The sequence below is a fragment of the Bombus pyrosoma genome, linkage group LG18 (genome assembly GCF_014825855.1).
Source record: "Bombus pyrosoma isolate SC7728 linkage group LG18, ASM1482585v1, whole genome shotgun sequence".
NCBI classification, from domain to species: domain Eukaryota; kingdom Metazoa; phylum Arthropoda; class Insecta; order Hymenoptera; family Apidae; genus Bombus; species Bombus pyrosoma.
In genome coordinates, this window is record NC_057787.1 from 2,094,672 (window position 1) to 2,119,915 (window position 25,244).

General features: G+C 37.8%; 1 protein-coding gene across 3 annotated transcripts in view; it reads right to left on the reverse strand.

Moving 5' to 3' along the window:
• LOC122577323 (cadherin EGF LAG seven-pass G-type receptor 1-like) overlaps positions 1-25,244 on the reverse strand; it is a 71,860-nt gene continuing 46,616 nt past the window's right edge. For all 3 annotated transcript variants that reach the window (XM_043748594.1, XM_043748595.1, XM_043748592.1), the window contains exons 4-9: positions 22,452-22,557; positions 6,503-6,762; positions 5,320-5,421; positions 4,080-4,266; positions 2,258-2,344; positions 1-1,310 (exon numbers count right to left, since the gene is read on the reverse strand). In XM_043748594.1, coding sequence (XP_043604529.1) covers positions 1,251-1,310; positions 2,258-2,344; positions 4,080-4,266; positions 5,320-5,421; positions 6,503-6,762; positions 22,452-22,557 — 802 coding nt within the window. In that variant the 3' untranslated portion in view covers positions 1-1,250. The remainder of the gene's footprint in view (positions 1,311-2,257; positions 2,345-4,079; positions 4,267-5,319; positions 5,422-6,502; positions 6,763-22,451; positions 22,558-25,244) is intronic.

A 25,244-nucleotide genomic window follows, 5' to 3' on the forward strand; every position in this document is an offset into this window, starting at 1 on the left:
TTTCTATTGGATTTCAAAATATTTATTTCCTCATAACTACATGCGTTTACATTTACAGAGTGCATGGTGGTTAGGTGTACTAACGCGATCGCATAGGTGATTACCAAGTGTTAATTACATCGCAGGGAAATGACAGCCGCAAAACCGCGCGTTCCCGAACGCGCTTCCAAATGCAGCGCGCCTCCGTGCCTTTCATATTGGATCGATCTTTTGTTCCTCTTTCGTTCCGATTTTCTCCATAACGAGCAAATACTCGCATTACCGAAATGCATCGTCGGGAATGCCGCATGATTCACTGTCTGTTCGTTGGCGCTAGTTGGCTCGTTGGTGGTTCTATGCGATTTACTTTTTCTTACGAAGATCGAGAAAATAAAGTAGTTTCGTAAAATAGTTCGAAAAATAAGGCAAAATAAAGAGGCATTCGTATATGCGACGAGGGACGACATCGCGGATATGTTAGAAGTTACTCGTACGTCTACTTCCAATTCGATCTGGTGAAATTGTGCGGAGTAGTGCGGAGCGATGCCGTTTACAGCGTGGCATTCGACGTGCACGGAACGCAAGGCTTGTGATATATCAACAACCACGCGATACATTGACGCGACTATCTCGACATTAATCTCTTTGCGTCCGGTGGTCGTCTTTGTGGCCACTGACGCGATAGACTCATGAAATTTGATCTTTCCAGTTCCGCTGGTTTGGAACGGCGCGCGATATTCGCTACCGCTCCCTGCCACGAAAAGCCTCCACTCAAGCGCGTTCGGCTCGCAGGCTTTGAACGCGGTCACCGGAAAGCGGAAAACGTAATTTAAAGTAAATTACGACTGTGTTCTCTCGCCGTTTCTTTTTCTTCACGTCCGAGGTCGTTTCTCCTGAACTCTCTCCTTGTCCGTGCTTTTTCCCCCTATAATCGAATAAATCTTTGACCCAAGAAAACAGCACAGCAGAAAATCGTCAAACTTCACGGTGATAATTAGCTTTAAACGTTTGATATCTTTCCAGTGTTTTCAAACCGTTCTCGAGCAGCAAATGAAAACCGATTTTGTTCGAAATGTGTCTCAGTTTCGTAAATGTAATAGAAGGAGAAGAATATCTCTCGAACCGATGTCGCTGCACTAGGAGAATCATTTCGGAGAGAGCGAGGGATACGTTTGGATGAAAAATGTAATGGAAATCCTTTGTTTCGGTGGCCCTTTATTTTCATCTCCGTTGGTGGCTTCGTCTGCAAAGGTAGCCGAAAATTCGTGGATCTAGACCGGATCTGGTGCAGGTGCGAGCAGTTGCATGCTGCTGCTACTAGAATGCGCGATCTGTAAAAATAAACGCTGCTGCGATACGTTTGTTACATTTCGACGCTGAACACGATTCGTTCGCTGGATACGTTCGAATCGCGCGTGAAATCACTGTGAAAGATTAATATCGATTAACGACGGTATAGCAGTGGCTGGATAAAATTCGTTTGATTCTGTGCGGCAATGTTATCGGCCAGATACCGAAACGAAATAAACAGACGATGAAATCTATTTTTGAACATCGAATAATTCAAGTCGACTGAAAATCACGCGTCGACAAGTTATGACGCCACAGTCCGAGGCTATTTGTTGGCAATTTCAGCTTGTTTAAATTCAACTATTTTCACTAGCAATTATCGCATCAAAATAATTAACAAGCCAGCGACAGAAATTTTAGGTTAATTTTATTAACACTTTTTTTAACGTTATTCTATTATTTTGGTGCTATATATAAATGAAGAAAATGGCAGTTTTCTAAAATACACGCAAAACAAAGCCCAACAGGAGCGTCTCAACTATGTGAAAAAGGATAGTGTCGTTGACTAAGATCATTAACGACGCCAAAGTAACTTTTCTCAACTATGAACATCATGAAATAAATGTTCAGATAAGGTCGCTCTACTACATTATCTGCAAGACAAAGTCTATCAGCCACCTGAAGAAATGAGGCGCGACACAAACCACGAAGGCTAGGAAGAGCGCGACAAACTTTTTCTAAACTAGAATCAGGAGTTACTTTAATGAATCAGATCGAAATTGTTCTGTCACTCGCACGACAGACACCAACTAAGAAAACATATTCACTATGAAAAACATTTTTACAAAGTTAAGAAAATGAGTCAAACAAATCTGTCGCTAGCTGTCGGAGTATAACGAACTAAACAGAGATCGGAATGAGCGGTTTTCAAAAATTAGGCACCTTTTGGGGAATAGAGAAAAGACAAACAGAGATGATAGAGATTTACCTGTTGTTTTGGTTGTTTGTACGACTTCCTGGTGTAGATTTTCAAAACTCTGCAGTTGCACGCGACGGATAGCGCTACAACTAATCCCTGCCGTATCGATCGGTCGATGGATCATCCATGCAAAGAAAAGAAAGCAGAAATGGGATACACGTGTGATATTTAACGTTACCGATAGAGGCTGCGAATCCCAAACGAACCGGAAAAAGTTTAGGTGCTGTGTTCGAACTTAGTCAATGGACAGACCGAACGCGAAGACAAATCGATCCTACTAGCAATTAGTGATGACGTATACTTACGTGTATCGCCCACGCTTTCCAGGAAAACGTTAAAAAAGCTAAAAACCAAAAGTGGAATATCGTCCGGGAAAGTTTGTTGAGAATAGAAGGACGAACGTTTCAGTCGATATGCCTTTGAATCGTTCGTTTGAATAACTTTATTGTTCGTCTAAGCAGCAAATAGCTGAAGAGATCTTAATTCCGTCGGATCGCTCGGTAAAGTTGGCAAGAGTTTCATTCGATGAACGAACGTCGAATTCCAGTAGAATGTTAAATACACGTGCAATTTTTTAATCTGCATGATAATTACCTTTTATTGTCAAACTAATTCGAAAATATTTGAGTTACCGTGCGATATCAAAAACAATTTATAGAAATCTATTTTTTCAACGACGTATTTGCGTTTCGCTTTCATTCCCTTGCTGTTACTGTCAGGCGAAGCTTGCAAATAAAAAACGTTGTTACCAGCCAGAGGCGATATTTGGCTCGCTATAAAAATTTTATGACTTTTCTTTCATCTTCTGACACCGAAAACGCCAACTCCAATTGCAACTACAACTACATATCTCTTTGGCGCATGAGATCAAGTAGAGGCATCCGCTTCGTTTCATATGAATAATTCGCTTTCGTTATGGTACGGACGTTTCCGCGTTTACCGAGCGCTTGCCCTGAAGCTCACATACCCCGATTTTCAACCATCCTTTGCTAATATTTCAAAGCATTCTCTCTGAGAAATTACCTTAAGTAAATGCGTTACGAACTGTCTAATAATACACGTTTTCATTTTGTTGAAGTGCGTAAATCTTTGACGGAGCTACACCAACTATCGCACTTGCACAGAAATTATTAACAAACGTTCTCAAACTTCTTTGATATTAGTTCAAGATTGATTGAAACTTACGTATACGTATGTATTATGTCGCTGAAGCTAATTGTAAAGCGATCACTTACCGAATACTGATAAAACGCGTCGTAATGCGGCGCGAGGAAACGTTTAGTTATAAGTCCACGCAAAAAGAAAGTGGAAGGGCAAGCAGCGTAAGATAAAATGGCTCAACGTAGATAAGAAAAGAATAATCGAGGTGAAGGGAATTGAATATTCGATTAGAAAAACGTATGTGCAAGAGAGGCAAGGGTCATCTTCCATCGTTCGATCGTTCTTCCATATGGAAAAGTCTCTACGTGGAAAACATTTGATACTCGGGCCGCATACGAAGAAAACGTCGTCGAATAACCGTTTAAGACCCAACTCGACTCGACTAGAGTCTCGAATGGCTATTGATGGAAACTTCCAACGTGACTTTCGTCGAGAGAACTTGGTTACGCGCTTTTTTACCTTCCAATAGTCCGATTGGTTTTGTTTTATTCAAAATATAAATCTCGATAATGGCGAAATCGGACTTGATCAAATTATAGGAAAGAAGATTGCTTTTCAAACAAAACTAATCGTAGCTAGAACTTTCCAGTTAGATATTCCAGTTAGATAGCAAGGTCATAGATATATCTTTCCGCAAGTTGTAGTATTTATTAGACAATTATTATTTTACCTGCAAAGAATGTCCAGTACAGAATACAGCCCAGAGGAAAGGGACTTTCCACACCCTGGACGCCACTCCGCACCCAGCTATGAGACCCACTATTATACACACTTTTAAAAACAGAATAATTTGCAACGCTCTCCTTCTCTTCATCTTCTCGCGTTGCTTAATTTCCAGTTGCATGCTGCACGTGTATCTGCACAAACGAAATTCGCTAAAATATTCGGTAATTGTTTCTTATCAAAACAGGAAATATTATGTCGATCCAATATTGAGCAGAATTTTATTCAAATAACAGATAATAAATAAATACAAGGAATGAAATTTTATTCGCCACTAATGAACAAATATTCAGTTGAATAAGTATTTGTCCAAATGAGAATTTATTTGAACAAGAGATTATTCGTATAAGAATTTATCTGAATAAAAATTGAATTGCATAACGTACTCAGATAAGAATTTATTCGAATAAAATTATATATTAATATTTATATGTTATACGTATTTTATATGTACATCGATGATGGACAAAGTACTGAAGGTGAAATATATTTTTTTATAATTAATTTTTCTCAAATGTCATAACAGAATATTGTTCCATAGTTAACTAGTCATTTGAGGATTGTACCATCTCTATAAAATTAAGTGCAAATAAACAATTATTCGTATTATTATTCGAATAATTTTGTAATCATTATTCGAATACATACAGAAAACAATTTTGTTACTAATAACAAATAATTATTACCCAGATAAAATATTCGACTAATATAGAATTTGGTTGGATAATTATCTTAGACAAATATTTATTCGACACAATTCGAACGATGCTCAACTCTGGTTCGAACAAAATGGCCGCGAATGAGTGTTGTAAATTACGTCGAGATTTCTCGTTGCTAAGGACGATACGTTTACACGTCACACACAGGTCTCCATGCTCTCTACGCTCGGAGAGCAGTGCCACATTTTTCGTGTCGATCCGTAGATCGATACGTATTGTACTAGTGCGAAGGATGCGCTGTTGGCCGTTGAAAGATTAATAGTAAATAAACTTGAGAGAAGACTGGATTTGCTCCACTGAATTATACATGGTCGCTAAATGGAAATCAGCTCGAACAAGCACTCGGACGCATCGTAACCAGTGAATACACCATACGTTCCTTTCTTACAGTCCACTTTTCAACACAATTTTTCTTAAACCGCAGATTTATTTCGAGACGACGCATACTTTTGATGAAAAATAGTGTACCTGGACACAATCGCAGCTTTGATTAGATAGTAGCCGGCGGAAAGAAGCAGAAGAGCCACTGGCAAGCCGTACGCATAAATCGTTGCCTTCGTTCCTAGAAACCTGTAACAGATTATGTTGTGTTTGTAACGTCCAAATTATAATATGCAACGCGTCGAAGTATGAACATTCAAAATACAATATTGTAAGGCATCTGGCATCCAAATTTTAGTATTGCAACCTGTTTATCCAGAACCGTGTCACACTCAGTGCAGTACGTACGAAAATTCAGTAGTTACTAGACGGAAAATCGAGTAAAATCACATTTCCATTGCTCTCTTCTAGTTGCCTTTCGGTAGCTGAAAATAGGGAACGATGGAACAATAGCAGAGAAGATACAATGAAAATACGATTGTTCAAACTGGAGAATTTCGTTCTTAAAATTTCGCGACGCTCTGCGACGGAAGAGGGAAATAGGAAATCAAGTTTTGAATATTTAGTCGAAAATCGGAACGAGATCAGGGACGAGATAAAACGATATCACGATATCGTTCCTATATTGTGACGTTTTTAATTCGTTTCAAAACCATAGCTATCGTTCTATTCGGGAAATTAAATATCAAAAAGTATTCGCGCAGGGTTCGACGTAGCATTACAAACCGATAATTAACATGATGGAAAGTTTTGTTAAATCTAAAAAAGTTTCCTCTTGAACTTGTTAAAATAAAGCATGAATTTTTAAGGTGGTAATAGCCATAAAGGCGTAAAATATGTTTGCCAGCGAAACGAGGTGTAAGAAAGCCGATGTGAAATTTCAGCGAGCAAACCATGCCAAATTTTAGTTGGCCTCGATGATCATTTTATTTCAGAAGATGCTATTCACGTGCACGTTCGACCGCCACTTCCGTATCGTTTCCGTGTCGATTTCTGCTCGTAAAACGGTAAATCGTAATTCCAGCATGGGGACGTGTAATAACTTTTGCAAGTTTTATTTTACAACTTTTACAAGTATGAGCAATCGTCGGGTCACGTCGCGCCAACTCGCCATATTTGAAATCCCGTAACGCAACTTCTTGAAATTACGTGCAAATAACTTACGATAAATGTTCGAGGTTTCCGTTTTAGACGAAAACATGGGTACGAAAGAAGGTAGGAGAAAGAAAAAGAGAAAGAAAAAAGTAGGATGGGGGAGAAGAAAATATACCAGCAATTGAAAGGTGTAAGATCCGCTATGTTCCAAATGACAGTCGCTTCACGTATCTGTAGGAAAGTGGCGATGGCCAGATCGAGCAATGGTGTACCCCAGGCGAACAGACTGTATTTCAGATAAGATGGTGGATCGTCGCGACGCGGGATCGAAGCAACGGTTGCGTAAAGATGATGACACATCGCAGCCAGCCAACATACCACCGTCATCCGAAGATACTGCAAGCTCAACTCCAGAGAAATGCATAGCTCCCAGTCCTGCGAACACCGAGATCTTATTTTTTTCTTCTCCATTTTCTTTTATTTTTGTTATTCTTACAATCAATTTCGTGCACAGAACAAGAATTTTACGATTTATTAGGAAGAGGATCCGATTCGTTTAGCATTCGGTTCAGGGTGATCGCGAGAAATAGATTGCAAAGCTGCTGGTTTATAATCCAATAGGCAGTGAAGAACGTTTCCTGCGTGACACTTTAGTAAACTTGATTTACCACTTTTATCCTTATTTTTATGTTTGAGAATGCTAAAACGGGTGTTTGTTGCCAACCTTCCGAGACAGAGGCCGACTGGAAACATTTTACGTTGCCAAAAAGATTCGTGTCATAGCAGCAAGGCTGATATTCCGTTTGTTCGTAATTTATTATATAAAAAGTGACAAAATGACAATTTGCCAGCTTCTCATTGGGGCAACAGTTTGGAGTACGTAATAAAAGCGTCGATTGCTCGAGCGCGTCGGCCGTCGTCCAAGACGCTTACTTGCTAAGCCCGTATATTATTATTATACGTTTTATTATTACACGCATATTATTACAAGTTTGTCTAATATTGTCTCAGTAACACACTTGCAAATTGCCACTTTATCACTTTTTATATACCTAATAAACAAACGAAAATCAGCTTTGCTGATATGACAAGAAGTTTCTTTCTTAACAAAATGTCAAAATCTCAAGCATCAAAATAATAACAAAGTCAATGAATCATGCTTACTGAAATCAGACGACAAAATGTTTACTACGTCGTGGACTTGAGGTGGTTTCTGTGGGACGTGTAGGGCGCCAAAGAAATACTCGGCGCTTTGCTTAACAGTATATTATTAACACGTTTAATGACTACGTTACAAGTCTCGACTCGCGACTTGTGCGGACGACAATTTATTCACAATTCTCGTTTTCGACTCTTTACGTACGACTCTCGATTTCAACTGACCAATCTCGTTTCCCGGTCACAACTCAACTGTTCTGTTGATCCGATTCGTTTCTTTTCTGTCGCCTCTCAATATCCCCACTACGTACGCGTTTGTTCCAACTATTCATGGAAGGACTGTAGTCGTGTCGATGGCTCATTAGGCCTGTCGACACTTACGCTTCGTCGCGACCTTACTTATGTTTCGTCGGTCATTTGAAAACAGTCTGTTGACGATGGTATACCTTGCACCGACGAAACCGTTGGAAAGTTCTTTGTTGTCGAGTGCCGCTACAAATTATTAAAGCGCAGATGGAGAATCAGCCGAATATACGAGTATACTTTTCTGCGAAAATCGGACAAGGTTAACTTCAATCAGAGACGTGACATTCTCGGAACGAGATTGCGTCTCCTCTTTCGGCGTGTCCGTTTTCGGTCTCGGGGATCCTCCTAACAACCAGTTTTCGAGCTTTCCGCTTCCAACAGATTGGCCCGCTTCTGATTCGCAATAAAGTACCAGTGGAATCTTATTTTTCGCGATCCTCCATTATCGACGGTGTGACCAACCGTCTTTCAAGAGACCGAATCGGTTCGACATTCTAGCGATGCGCCATTACGTTGTCTATCTTCCTCGCGAAACATTCGTCGAAAGCATTTCGTAAAATTAACTGGATCACTGGATATTCTCCAGTTGGAGATCGGGACGATATTCTTTAGTAATTTTTATTGGAACGATCGGCACGATGTGACGTAGCTTGGCGCGGTGCGGCCTATCGATTGAAAGCAACCGCGCGGAGAGGATCGATCACGCGGAACCTCCGACATAGTACATAGTAGGTGGAAGCAAACAGGAATACCGAAGGAGACACGACTCACGGTATCGGTGGTTCATCTGTCTCAGATTAAACCAGCTGCTACGTTGCCGAGCTACCGTCGCTCGAATACCATTGGTTACAGTTATATACAACCAGTAATCGAATATATCGGAAATACCGAGATTGTCGTTGCTGTTAGTTGTATAACCAGGAGGCTAACATGTTTTCGCTTTCCGCGGTAAAGAAGAAGATTCGGTAATTTGTGTTGAGGTTTTTATATATTTCGCAATAGAAAGGGCAAACGCGTGGATGAATGTATTATAGAAATTCTTTATTAAGAAATGTTAGAAATTAGGATTTCCAGTGATTACTATGCTATGTGAAAATGTATTGATATATGGATTTATTACAGTGGATTAAACAGGAAACGATGATTATTTAACGTGAACTTAATGCAGTAGTGTGATATCATAACTCTCGATTAGCGACTATTCACTCTTGACCCTCCGGCGGCTAACTGAACATCAACTGCCGCGGTGCCGAAATATATTGATGGCCGTTAGGGCTATTGAAGTTTTCCGACCCTTTCGGTTTGTCGGCATTTGCGCTTTATCATCGACATTGTCTGTATGTCCGCGATCTTTGCGCGGTACTATAATACAGACGAAAGAAGTCGCTGTAATGAGAATCGTTGTGCCAAAAACTAAACATTAGAGTTTTCCTAGAAATGAGACCCATTTCAACAATTTGTGAAAGAGCACGAACAGAGAAAAGATAGAGGACGATGATGGCGAAGGGGAAAGTTGATGGAGTTAGGTAGTTGTCGGATAGTACGGAGGAAAGTGGAAACTAAATTGGGTATTACGCATAGCGGCTACGTTATCACGGAAGGCTGGCAGTCGGCCGGATATCGAGTGTCAATATCCAAAGGATGTTGGCGCAATATCGGATGAACGGTTCTGAAACACGGCCACCCTATCTCGGACATGCCACGGCATTAATATTCCGAGCAAGTTACGATGCAACCATCTTCTTGTTTTCATCGTTGATAGGAATACTCGCGCTACGCGACACGAACTTGCGCCATTTTCTCCACCAGAATCACGTTCTCGCAATTCAATTCTACATTGTTCAGGTTGACTGATAGAGGAACGAGTGGATGAATTTGTAATATAAAAATATATTAAAGTAAGTATAAGTGCAGGTATCGTGTATGAAGTCAAAAACAAATAAACTGTTATCATTATTTATTAATTTAATGTATGGTACTGTTGAGGTTAACTGATAGAGGAACCAATTGATGAATTTGTAATAGAAAAGTATATTGAAATAAGTACAAGTACAGGTATAGTGTATGAGGTAAAAATCAATAATTTATTTATCATTATTTATTAACTTAATGTATGATATTGTTGAGGTTGACTGATAGAGGAACCAATTGATGAATTTGTAATAGAAAAGTATATTGAAATAAGTATAAGTACAGGTATTGTGTAAGAGATCAAAATCAATTAAATTGTTATAATTATTTATTAATTTAATGTGTGATATTGTTGAGGTTGACTGATAGAGGAACCAGTGGATGAATTTGTAATAGAAAAATATATTGAAATAAGTACAAGTACAGGTATAGTGTATGAGGTAAAAACCAATAATTTATTTATCATTATTTATTAACTTAATGTATGATATTGTTGAGGTTGACTGATAGAGGAACCAATTGATGAATTTGTAATAGAAAAGTATATTGAAATAAGTACAAGTACAGGTATAGTGTATGAGGTAAAAATCAATAATTTATTTATCATTATTTATTAACTTAATGTATGATATTGTTGAGGTTGACTGATAGAGGTACCAATTGATGAATTTGTAATAGAAAAGTATATTGAAATAAGTATAAGTACAGGTATAGTGTAAGACATCAAAATCAAATAAATTGTTATAATTATTTATTAATTTAATGTGTGATATTGTTGAGGTTGACTGATAGAGGAACCAGTGGATGAACTTGTAAGAGAAAAACATATTGAAATAAGTATAGGCATAAGTATAAGTATAAGTATAGTGTATGCTGATCCAGATCCTCACTCTTACAGTTTTACAATACAATACAAGAAGCTATGATAGGGAGCACGTTCACATATTTATAGCAAAGGACATTACCAAAAAGTTAACCTTGTAGCTTTGGCTGAAGGCTACAAGAAACAGCAATAGAAATCTACTTATAGTTCTTTCTAGTCCTCGTAACCCAAAACAAAATTTATACTCAAGAGCACAATAATATGCACCACTCCTTATTTAGAATATCTTTTTTTTTTCACTAAATTCTATTCTCTTTGTAGGAGCGGTGTCCAGGTCCATACAAAAGGAAAGGTGTTGAGTTTTTCTTGAAGTAATTACTTTAACATAAATTAAATTCACGTTGTTATCAGTTTGTAAGTTGGATAAAGAATGTTTCATCGCTGATTTACAAACGATTTGCGCATTTATTCAAAGTACAATATCAAAAGGCAAAATGAGCAAATTTCAATTTCGAATGTTCGTCGAAGCGACAAATGCTTACATCATTGGTTTATCTCGAATATTTATTCGGCGATAACTATAATATTCCCAAAATACCAATTGGCAATTGTCGAATAATACAGCGTGCAGATTCTATTCTTATAACTTGAAACATTTTAAGAAAAAAAAACTGGAGCTTAAGGAAAACTACTCGGGAGAAACAGGATCGTGCAAAGCGATGGGTACTGAAATCAACGATAAAAAATGCCAGGAGATGGTGAGAAGGAAAGCTACTCTCCTCGGGTTCGCAAAATTCAATCAGAAAATACGCGTCAATTACAGTAATTATTATTTTGTGTAGAGGAAACATTTCCGTTTCGCTCAGTCTGCCTGCATCGCGCAAATTCACCGCGAAAATCATTTAAACAGATCCATTAAATTTTTTCGGCCACGTTGCTTTCGCCGTCCGACTGTAAATGAAAATTTCACCAATGCGACGAGCTTGTAAACCAACCATGCGACATTTCGAATTCTGACTTTGTAATTACACCAGCCGGTAAATCGCATCGTTTCATATTTATATACATATTGGTTCACAGACTATCACTGTTCTTTTCACTAATGGTACGTTTTTATATATATAATTGGTAGATAATAATAAGCAATATATATATATATATTGATTAACAATAGATATATTATATATCAATATATTTAATTAATCTATATATATATATAACATATATAATTAATCAATGAATAGCAATGAATTAATCTCGAAATATGTATTTAATGTAAATTACGTTTGTAACAACGAGGATATTCATTTATTATCGAGAGTAGATACACCAATGCAACTTAATAATTCATCGTAATTAATGCAGTCGGAACATGCAATTTTAGGTCGATTTCGTAATTTTCGTAATATTCATATACGTTACATATAAATACATTTTTAGCTGAAATTTTGATACCATTCCTGTTTTCTCGGATCCTATATAAATCTGTGCATAAAGGATTATGCAAAAGAAAACGGGTTTTCAGGTATACCGGAACGAATATATCTTAAAGATGCAACAGTCGAATGGAAGCGTTTGAAAGAGTAGATTCTTTTGATGCATCGAACGAAAGCGAAGTAGAATAGCGTAAAGCCGAGAGAACTCGAACCTCTCGATATGTACGGTCGAGGTCTAAGCTCGGGATTATCCCTCGACTACGAGTATTAAGGAACAGGATCGGAAATTTGAATCGACATCGTGAATTTGAGATTTCAAATGAACGAATTTGAAGCCAAGATGTTCTTGTATCGAGAAAGTTCAAAGATACTGTTCCTTCTCCAACCTTCGATGAAAGATTACACGCGATCTTTCGACACCAAATTACAGGAATATCGATAATTGTCAATTTGAAATACGAATCGATTAAAACTAGTGAAAAAAAAACTCGATTGTTATATCGAAGCAATTACTAGTAATCGCCTTTGCCGTGGGGAAATATGATTGCCCTGAAGGTAGCTAATTTTCTTTCTCTCTCAATATTTTAGTACCTTTTTTACGTCTCTATCGATAATCTAATCGATAATGGTCTCGAATCGCAAACAATTTCAGACGAGAAGCTGAAATATCGAGCTTGTTAGTCTATCAAATTGTTTAATCGTTCTGTAAATTTGATGCGTCGCTATGAGGTAAATATAATCAAGTGTATCAAATGTGCACAAGTTAATTGCTTTGCTGCAGTTCCCATAATCTATAATATTTACTTGTATTAGTGTTTCGATCGATAACCGACGTTCAATCCAATTTTTAGTTGTTGTTACGTAATTACCATTTCAAGAGAGTAATAAAAGTAGTCTATAACGTAATTTTACGATGAAAATCAATAATATCAGAATGTGAACGTGATATAGACTTGCGAAGATTTACAAAACATGACATACATAGTTATAACAAATTGGAAACACGATCTTAATTTGCAATTGCAATGATTAATAAAGTATAATTATAAGCTATTATCATAGAACCATAAATTATAGGTTAAGATTGGATAAAGTATCAAAATCTGTCGATTCTTATAATGAAACTCTTTATAGGCACGATATATATTTTTATAAGCACTGAATTACTATTTTTGTTTCATTGCACAGGTGAAATTTGGGATGCGAGAGGTAGTGCGGAAGAATTAGAAAGATAGCCCATTAATATCGAGACGCAGCACCAAGGAGAGCTTCTTGTTCTTATCTTTGGTTAAAGGGATCAACTTTTATCGAGTTTTCCATGGTGCTCGATTACGCTTGATCTTGATTGCGTTTTCTTTTCGTGCATTCTCGCCAATATTTCTTGGTTTCCTTTCGACTACTTTTCCTTATTATTATCGATTTCTTGTCGTTTCAGTATCGTTTTACCTTTGCCAATAACTTGTTTTTCGATCGAGTTCGTTCTACGTTTCAATATTCGATGATCGTTCTTGTTTATCGATCGTCTGGTAAATCTAAACTAAGCTACAATTAGATAACGTACAGTTGAGAGGACTTTGTTAACGGTACAAGTTCGGCCACGACGTGCTCACGGTTTCGACAAATAACGCAGTTCGTTGTAACCCTATCGACGCTATGGATCGTGACTGGAACTACTAACGGTTTACTCCACTTAACGAGCACTGAATAACATCGTGAGACGATATGTCTTCTTTTATATTACTTTATTAAAACAAATAGTTAAAGTTAAGATTTGGACAATTTTACGTACTAGTCTGTGCACACGCAATAAGGAAATTGGGTCTAATGAGATAGCCTCTTTAGACTATGGATCTTCCAAAGAATAGAAGTTGGAATACATTTAAAAAAAGAAATTTCTAATAAATGTTGGAAAATGGGCCACACACATTAATATTGAGAGAAATGGGGATTGTATCGGCAAAGCGCCATCTAAGAAGTTTGAAAGTTGACGGCGAAAATTTAACTGTACGGTTGCGACTACCGCGACACCTATATATTTGATGGATTACGATACAAATGTGTCGTTCTTTTGCTTCGATGCGCGACAAACTTGGAAAGCAACTACATATTTGTCTCTACTTTTTACTTGAACTTCTTGATTCTATAAAAATTTTCAATATCTTTGATACACGTCGGAGATGAAAGTTTACCCGTTTCAAAACAAACGTGTTGAAAAGTTGCACGTAATATAAAACGTGTCTAGGAAAGATAAATGCAAGTTGTTCGATCCAACGTTAACCTAAAAGCAGCGTTATCGATATATGTAGGATCTGTCGGTTCAGTCTTAAAAATCCGAATTACATACCAATGAAAGCGTCGATTCAATTTTAATGAAAACAGTGCTTCTCTTTTTATTCTCTTTCCTTTCATGTCCATATGTCTACGATTTTACGTTTATCGATATAAGACAATTCGGGTTTCCACTAAACCCGGTGGATAGGAAATTGTTGTCGAAAAAATCTAACGAACAGTATCATTGAATGTTAGAAAGCTATTAAAAGACGCATCAAAGCTTCAGATATAAAAAAATGTTGTAATTTGATAGGAGTCAAAATTTGTTCATTCTTAGAGAAGCTTGGCTAGCTGCGATTTTTATCTAATAATATATTTTGCAAATGGATGTCGTAGCTATGGTTAAAGATAAAATTCGATTTACGCCAAGAGATTCTCAGAAATTATGAAATTTAAATTTCAGCTGGTAGATATTTGGAAAAATGAAAATCTTAGTTCTAACTTTTTAAAACTAAGCAACTGCGTATTTTCCAAACTTCTTATCCAGAACTAAATGGAGAATACAGCTTTATATATTCAGGCAACTTTTAAGCAAATATCGTTGATAAAACAAGGCAAATTTCACCTCAGTTCTACGTAAATAATGCATGCTTCCTGGACAAAGTTTTCTCTGGGAAAACTTTATAGATTTATATTCCCGTTACCACGACTGCAGTTTTTGAAACTTTCTCGCGCATACGCTTTGCGATTTTTTCTTTTCCTTTGCTCCTTTTAAACCGTGGATTCGAAAATGATTTGTATCGAACTACGTGAGTCTAATTTCTAAATTGATCTCTCGTATATCGCACGTTTAGCGCATAATTTCTCTTACAACGACGACTAATCGATTATTAATCCCCAAGTATGAAATACATTCGTCGTTGATTCTCTTCGTTGGACCGTGCACTTACTGAGATGTGTGTAATTTTGTGTGGTACACTGGATTAGCCGCGTAGTAGTGTCACACATATATGAGTATGACTGTGTATGGTAGTACGTGCGTGCGCAGCGTCTCGCAAAACAGAAGAATGCAACTGTTCCGTACGCATGGTGTTAAGAAGATGGCGAGACAAAAGAGTGCTGAGACGTATGCAATGTGTATCTACGAATATCTTGTAAATCACATATTAAATAAATCTGAAACTATTTTAAAATCATTTCTACATGTAATGTGAGTGTTCTTATACATTTATTTCGGCGATTAAGACCCACAATTCTCAACAGCACTAAAGTTAAATCTCGCTAGATTACAAGTGAAAGATAAAAGGCTTTTAAAATCTTTTGGAAAACCGAGCAAGTTACAAGACAGAACATTCATGATTCAACGATGCACGAGTTCGATTTTCGTTACTTTCTTCAACTATGAGAAAACTTTGTAATTGAAAGAACCTCCACTGTAATTCTGAATCTCAAATGTTCTCCCACAGTTCGCTTCAAACAGCGACTTTTGTGGACTTTGAGAAGTATACTGCATTGCAGGTATTGGTATCCTCCTCGCGGTTTCATTTTCAATCTTTCTTTGCGAAAACAACGAGAATTCGATCGGCGTTACTCTAACTTTACGCATCCACGTTTCTTCCTTTCGACATTTATTCCAGCTACATGGATTTTTATATAAATCACGAAAATCTTCTTACATATTTCGAATACATCGACGCGTAATCGATTGTAAAGACGTATCGTTTTTATCGCAAAGTATGTATTTTGTGACAATAGCTTATTAGAATTTGGCTGCATCGTTATCGTAACGTAACTGCAAAATGTTGAGCCGAAAACGAGATAACAATCCCAAAGGTGATTTGAATCCTTTAGTTAGTTTAACCGTATCATTTCGGTACGAAATGATTTACTAACGATGAATGAAAAGTAATGTAAAATGTGTGTGTCTAAAAGTTGTTGAGAAGAATAAGCTATGTGAGAAAGAAAGTAGATAAATGCGAAAAGCCACTTACTTAAGTATGGACATCAATAAACGTGGTTAATATCATGGGGATCGCGGCGAAAAATTATTGGATACTGAAGTTTACGTAGTTGACATAGATTAACTAACATCCATCGATCATCATAAATGCCTTATCTTTATGTCGATCCATACGTCGATTTTCAGGCAATATATATCCATTGTAGGAGCTCGTAAAACGCAATTTTCTTAATATGCGTTTCGATATATCATATTCCAACTAAGGTCCCATCCGGTTTTATACGGAAATTATGTGGGAATTGAGAACGCGCGCGTGAAGCGAAGGATACGACAGACAATCGACACACTTCACACAGTTAGGAAAATCGTAGATTTCGATTGATTACAGGTGCGTAATTACTGGTTCGATCTCCATCGATCTGCACTTCCTTTAAAGATCGTCGACATCAAATAGAAATCGATAAGACGTAACGCCATCGCTCTGCTATATCTCTTATTACTCGTACTATGGCGGCTACTATATGCAGCGTTTTCGAATAGTTGGATGCATGCACACAGTAAGAAAATTTTCGGTTCTCGCAATAATACAATCAAAGAAAAGAGAAATGTTAGAAACCTTAGAAATCATATTGAAAGAATTGATAAATTCGTTTATTCAGCTCGTGATAATTGTTTCTTTCGAATGAAGCGTGGTTAATCTCCTTTAACTATGGTTAAGTACCTTCGTTTGCGTTTTATACCGACCGAGTTATTCGAAGTAAGGATGAAAGAATAATTGAAGTTTTTATCTGCTCTCTTTGCAATTTAAGGGTCGAGCCCGAAAGGATTATGCTCTTTGCAACATCCATGAAAAAAGTACACGGAAAACCACGCGCGCAATTAAATTTTTATAATCAGTTTTCACCGCGACCTTTATCTTTCCATAAGACAAAAAGTAGTTGATTTGCGTCATCTAGCTAACTTCATTCCAAACACTGCGCTAGTTTTCATCCACGTCGATTTGTACGTTCGGGTAATTAAACGACATGACCCGAGCGAATTAGCTGGAAATATCTCTATGCGGTATCCTAGTTTATTTGCGAGATGATAGTTAATTAGAAACTTTAGATACAACCTCGCACTTTGACTTACTTAGTTAATCGTCGTCTCGATGCAGGAAAAAGAACGCAAAAGTGATAAATGTTGATATAATTTTGGTATTTTTTCATAGCCTAGAAAATTTGCGACATTTACAACAATAGTTTCTAACAACTTTGTGTGAAATAGCTACAACTCGATTTTGATGTTTGCTCCTTTTCGGCGAATAATTACGATATTGCTCGAAAGTTGTCATTCGGAAATGTGATTCGAAACACAGGTAAATCCGCTTTGCTTGCTTCGGATTAAATTCAACGAATTCCGTTTGCATTAGCTTCAAGTTAGATTCGGCTCAACTTTGACCTGAATCACGATTGGATCTGGGCTCGTTTCCCGTGTCCATATCCGAAAGAATGGACATTTTCCAGAGGCGTGACGTCTGACGACGTGAAAAATCTGAAGCGAAACCTAACCTTTACAGACGGGGCCTCTCGAGCGAGCCACGCTGTGAACGAGAGGTATCGGCGCGCGCAGTTGAGAAAATATACACGTTGAACGATTGCGTTATTCATTATTGAAGTTTGTATTATTTTCTTCAATATTTAGTTTGTCATCACTGTCACTATCACTAGAAATATTGAAACGTCTGAGTATCCTTATTGAAAGTAGTTCATTTGCACTGTCTGAAGCACTGTTGTCGTCTTCTATCTTGTCAGGTTCAAAATAATATTCGTCATCACTATTATTACTATCGAACATGTTCTTTCTGGAACTTTTAGGCAGTGTGTATAAAGTATTATAAAAAATATATAAAATATATAAAAAACTCGCTGATTTGTTTGGTAGTGCCATTGAAAGATTGAAATTCATTTTGAGTCGACCATCATCATGCATCGCGAATTTACGTTAAATGGAAGATAAGATTTCTAAAGATCTATAATTTTCTTTCATCAAAAACATAATACTGTTTAGTTTACTATACCCATACGTAAATACGGATAAGATTATTGCTCAGAAAAATAGACGTACGCCAGTACGTACATTCACTTCACAATAACTGTCCGGAACTGTGAACAGATTCGAACGGTTATTTGCCAACACTCATCCGCAAAGAGCTAAAGCATCGTCGGTGGAGAACATCTAATACGTGGATAATGTTTATATACTCGGAATAGAAAGAGCAAACGCGTGGATGAATGTACTATAGAAATTCTTTAGTTAGAAATGTTAGAAATTAGGATTTCCAATGGCTCCTATTCTATATGATAATGTATTGACAGTTGGATTTATTACAGTGGATTAAACAGGAAACGATGATTATTTAACGTTGAACTTAATGCAGTAATGTGATATCATCTCCATTACCGACTCTTCACTCTTGACTCTCCGGCGGCTAACTGAACATCAACTGCCGCGGTGCCGAAATATATTAATGGCCGTTAGGCCAATTGAAGTTTTCCGACCCTTTCGGCTTGTCGGCATTTGCGCTTTATCGTCGACATTGTCTGTATGTCGGCGATCTTTTCGCGGTACTATAATAGAGACGAAAGAAGCCGTTGTAAAAAGAATCGTTGTGCCAAAAATTAAACATTAGAGAAAATGTAGATTTTCCTAGAAGTGAGACCCATTTTAACAGATAACACCCACCAGGGGGAGGGAAAGTTGCAAAACATTTGTTAACCTCTCACACTGTTGCATTACTCGTACGACCGTTTTTCATTTGAAGTCAGGTTTGCAAGACGAGGTCATTAAGTTTCTTATACGTGCGCTAAGTGCTCTTCGACGATCGCGACACGTTGTATACAAGACCAATGTAGCTCCTGGTGCACACTCGTAACATTACGCCTTGGAAATGTCATTGCTATTTTCTTCGACGTACAGATCTTCCGTCGCGTGTACGCTATCGATCGAATTTCACACAATGAAACTCCCAAATGGCTCTCTATTCTAAATGAATCTAAACCATGTAAAATGAATCGTTAAAAATTTTCAATTCGTGCTAATTCGAAACTTCTTTCGTTCGGATAAAATTTTGGAAAAAGTTTTGTAGCGGCACATAAGTCAACGGAAGATTCGAATCGGAAGAGACTCATATTATTGTGCCGTGGAATTCCAACGTTGTTTTGGTCTGCTAGATTCGAAGATAAACAAACTTCGGACGAAATATTATCGTCGTTATTTGTAATCTTGAGATGAATTGCGTGTAGGACGTGTAGAGTGCCAAAAAAATACTCGGCGCTGTTTAACGATATATATTTATTAACATTTCTCACTTTCGGCTTTTTATGTACCACTCTCGACTTCGGCTGACCTTTCTCGCTTCTCGGTCACCACTCAACTGTTTTCTTCATCCGATTCGTTTCTTCTGTCGCCCCTCAATATCCCCACTACGCACGCGTTCATTAGGCGTCCGCGACCGTTGCCGCGTACACCTTCTTCCAAGTATTCGGCGGAAGAACCGTAGAAATATCGATGGCGCATTAGGCCTGTCGGCACTTACGTTTCGGTGATATACTTGTACCGACGAAACCGTTGGAAAGTTTTGTTGTCGAGTGCTGCTACAATCGTCAACCGGAGTTACATACGAACTCTAACTTTTTATAATAATACATATAATAACACGGTCGATACAAATAGACGAACGTGCCCTCTAGGACGTTCGGTATAGCGAGTGATATATACAGTCGAATAGCGAGCGTACAGATGAACAGTAACATCGAGCGAGCGACGATTACGACCGGCATAAACTATCTCTGTACTTGTACTTGAAGTGATTTTAATATACACCGACTATTACAATTTTATCACTTTTTTTATTAAACAAAAAAATACGTATAATAGACCACCAGTTTAAATAAAACTAACACTTGCAAGAATCGATCGGGATCTTTATCAGAAACAAATCGCGCTGTCACGGTCTGAACAAGAATTGTTTTCCTAAAACGTTTGCAATGTTCATGGTGAAAAGTACAGAGATTTTAATCGAAGATAAATATCTATACCTTTGCTCGAGCACTGATTGCTCGAATAAGTACGTGCCGTTGAAAAACTTGTCACGTAGAAAATTTATCGTATCGAATATCCCGAAACAGTTTGTTTCACATGTTCCTTCCATTTAACGGATCCAACACGTTGAATGCTACGCCAGTTTTACAAGGTTTGGCTGTGGTGCCATGATGAATTTTTTTATTATGCGATACATATAATATTGAAATATTGCCTACGGCAAATATGTTACAGTGTATAATCATCATTAACGAATTTATCTCACTGAGGTCACCGGTGACCCCCTGGGGCGCTGTAGTGCAATTTCGCTCGATTCATTTATTTTTTACGATTATCAATTATCTCATATTGCTTCTTCGCGTTGCTAAATAATTGTTCTATGCTGTTGCGCTCTAGGGCCTACCATAAATCATAATTCATCTCTCGGTCATACTTATTCGGACCCGCAATATTCCTAAAGAAACGTCACAAGATTTAGCATTTTTTACTCTACTGTCAAGGCCCTTAATTGCCATCAAACATCTTTCAAGTCGAAACGTTCCTTAGGGTTATTGTTCGTTAAGGTAAAACACGGAAAAAGCGGATTTTTCCCATGTTCAACAGCCACTGGTGGGGGGGGGGCGCATATAATAGGTGTATAGTTCATGTATAAATAAAACTATTTTTATATGTTTTATACTGTATTAATTTCGTCACACCATCGTAGTAACGATGGTAATAATGACAAATTTATAACCATTGACATTTGTTCAAATTCTGTATTTCTACTAATCTTGGTGCGCCGGTCACCGGTGACCTCGACGGCGCCACGACAAAGTTGAGTGTCGATCACCAGTGACCACCACGGCGCCACGACCAAGTTGAGTGCCGGTCACCGGTGACCCTTATGGCATTCAACGTGTTAAAACGTTGTGCTCTTAAGAAGTGGAAACAGCATTCATGAGGTCTGGCGTACAGGCAGTGGTGTAATTACAAAAAGAAAGACGTAAATGGAGGCAGGCGGGAAGAGAAATACGCTCCCAACAGATATACACACTCTTAATGTCTTCCTCGACAGCACGTCGAGACGATATACGCCACTAACCCCTTTTATGCTACACGTACAAGTTCCCTAATGACTTGGGGATGTTTTTTCAGCCATGAGGGAGAAAGCTTGTTAAAGAATGTGCGAACGAGCGAGAGAGAGAAAGAGAGAGATAGAGAGAGAAACACGCAGCAGTTGTTTTTAGCAGAAACCGCTTATCTTTTGCGCTGGTGTTTCGAGCATGTCGTGGTATGCCGCGGCAGTTGAGTGCTAGCGCATTGAACAAAATTCCCTGGCTTTTGTTCAACTCTGGCGTATCGCCGTGATGATTCCACCTACATGCACTCGTGAGATCGCCAAGGACGAAAGCGCGCTAAAAATGCTGGTTTTCGTCCGATCGCCAGAGTTAAGCAGCACGTGTCGCGGTGAGAACTACGATAGGTGTCGCTCCTTGGGTATTCCGTGTATAGTTGGTTAACCTTTTATTTACCGAATGTCCAGCTGGACAAATTGTAAAATACAAATAATAATAAATAATAATAAAAAAAAAAATCGTGACATCTGCTAACTATTTAAAATCCCCACTCCCGCAGCGATATTCTCAGCACGGCTAGTTCGATTTTCTGATTTCTATTCGGTTTTTCTTCGTACAATGGATAAGAGCTTCTCGGACGTTACGTGTGTAAACTCGCCTTTCATTTTTCTTTCCTTTTAGAAAAAAGTTTCGTACTCTCGCTAATCTATTCCGTCGCTTCCAATCATTTTCGATTCATTTTGGATTTATTTTTCGGAGAACGCTAAGTGCCTGCTAAATAACTTGCTACGTAATGAACCTTCACGGTTTATACGAGAACAGTTTCAAATGATATTTAGATAAAAATCCGTAGAAACTTTTGACCGTCTTATCAGTTGAAATATCAATCGGATTACCCTACTCGACGAGGAAAGGTAATTCCTTTATTAAATCACGTAAAAGTCTTTCAAATGCTAGAGCAGCACGGTATCCTGAAAATACACGTACACGTAAAGAAATTTCTTTTCAGTTCTTTGTTTATTTGCTCGTATATTTTCGTCCACTAACCTCGCAAGAAGCGAGAAGTTTGCAATAGGAAAAGGAAGGTTTCTCCTTCCGAAAAAACTGTCGAAACTTACCTGAACGCCACCTACTCCAACTATGAAGAGCAGTTGAACCATAAAGAGAGCTGCCAAGAGATTCATAAGGATCGTACCCGCCAGGCTCCGTAAGTCCGAGAATAGGCTGTAACATAACGAATGTTCTGACTTCCATCTCTTCTAGAAATCAGATAACTCCGTATAACTAACTTCGAAGTAGCGCTTTTCAGCAGCTTAAATTTAATTATAAACTGTAATGTTAAAAATGTAAATCTGACAGAAAATATTTTGCTTAAGTACTTTTGCCAAAACCACTTTGCAATAGAAATTCCTTGTTTATTTAGACATATACATATGTAATATATATTTTCTTGGGTAATAAACGTCATATATATTAAAAAAAAAAAACACTCATTTGGAAGAAAAATCGGTAGAGTTCCAGCACGAAGACGACAAATGGGTATACAACGCGCGAAACCAAACAAAAGATACTCGAACCGAATAATACACGGTAGGATTCGTTGCATTCTCACGTACAGACAATTTGCATTGCTCCGTGAAGAAGAGTAGCAGACAGAAGAATACAAAATAAAATTTACGTCGTGATTCGCGTCAAAGGAAGACTCCCTCCTTTTCTTCGTCTCTCTGTTTCCGTAATATTTTATTTGACTGCTAGATGAGAAAGGAAATATTCGCACGAAGGAAAAATTACAAATTGTTCGAAATGAAAATTCCGGGAATTATTTATGGCCTTGCGCGAACGATACGTGTTGAAAGGTATCGCGCGATACAGATGGTATGAGGAAACAGACAAAAGGTCCGTACGAGTGGCTTCGCCAGCAATTCGTCGGCTGTGAATAATTCATAAATCAAACAAGCTAGTCGAGGTTGGTCAAGGTGAAACTGGCCTCGCTGCTTATCTGCGTTTCGTCCCCTTTTTGTTTTTTAGAACGACCAAATCGTTGGTGAAATGGAACACCACCGTAATATTTTCTGAAATATTATTATTTCTTTCTTAGTAGAAACGTAAGATGATACATCCAAAGATGGGGAGTTAAAATATACTTAGACACGTAATAGCGATGTTGCACGCTACTCGTCATTTTGAAAGAAATTCTCAAGATTGCTTTCAAGCATGCGGCTACTTGCGTTACCGTCGGAAGACACAGTAACGAAAATCTTAGAAATGGTCGTACTTTCTTCGAGTAGTATGTCTGAAAGACACAGGGAATTAGATTTCTGCTAAACTGAAAAGTTTCGATGCGGATCTTGTTCCCGATATATCGACGGAGACTGCAGCAAATAAATAATACACAGCGTCATGCGTTTTATCGATTTCATACATGCGCGAAAAATAAAGTAACGCGAGTGGTTTCCAAGATTTTAATATATGTTACGTGCAAAGTTTCGTGTTTGTGAATGTTCGTTCGTGAAAGAAAGGAAAAGTAACGAAATTGAATTCCACAGGCAGAGGATCAAGTAAAAAGGAAACAACGGAGCTTATTTTAGAAGAAAGTTTATCGGAAACTAGAAATACGGTTTCCTTCTGCCTCTCAAATTTGGAATCAAACCGATCCTATCGTAATCTGACCAAGATTCTTTTATTGAATTTCCGATCGAATCTTGAGAGCTTCCTGCTTTAAAAAATTCGTATCGTTTTCTTTATTTACAGTTTGAAAGAATTTATGTTCAAACGTTGTATTTAACGGTCACCGATCCAAAATTATTTGCATCTTCTCCGAGCTTTTGCTTTTCAACGCAAATACTGGCTTTGCTGGATGCTCGCGCAACCGCTAAAATGAAAGCTCTGTTTCATTTTCTATTTCGATGACCACGATACTCCGCTCAAAGGGTAAACTATGTAACTGCAATGAGAGCGAGAGCGAGAAAAGAGAGAGAAAGAGAGAGAAAGAGAGAGAGAGAGAGGGAGGGATACACAAAGAGCGAAAACGAAGCAAAAGAAAAGGAGAGATAAAAGGAGAAAATAGAAATACGCGGTTTACCGTCTCTATGCGCCGATAAGCAACGAACCGCGCACTTTATTAAAATTCCTTCGATATGAAAGTCATGTATACCTGCAATTCGAATTGATATCGAGTTTCACGATATTTCTAGCGACCGCGACTAGTCGGATTTCGCAAACAGACCGCGTTTCGAAATAACGTACGGAAAGGAAATATCCCACGAGCGAATTTTCGACAAATATACTGTACGTATACGCAACGAACAAAGTATGTATTCTGTCGTATCTCGTTTTCTATTTGCAAGATGTACTTAGCGGGAAATTACATATATATATTCAATATACATATATCGAATGGAGAATCGATTTTCTAAATTATCGTCCTTCTCTCGCGATTTAACCTACCCGGTAAAATGGCTGCCGGTAAAACAAAGCAAAAGTAAATATGTCGGTTGGCGGGTAGTTTAAATTCTATAGAATTTACACCTGCCCTCCTTATGTTTACAATTCCAGCGGGAAAACGTAATTCACTTCATCTTCTGATTTTATTATAGATTCTACACATTCTATTCTTTCACCTTTTGTGTTTTTGTTAATGGACATACGGAGGATAACCTTCAATGGCATGGCGTAGAGAAAATCGATTTGTAATAACGTAAATCCTTGTGGTAATTAATACGATCGATTCTGGAAAATCGAGTTCATTTTGGGAATAAATTGAATTATATACGATAACAATTCATAACAAATCTACTAGAAATTTTACCTGTTGAATCGAGAATCGATTTTCTAAGTCTTAAATTACCGTCCTTCTTTCGTGATCTAACCTATCCAGTAAAATGGCTGCCGGTAAAACAAAGCAAAAGTAA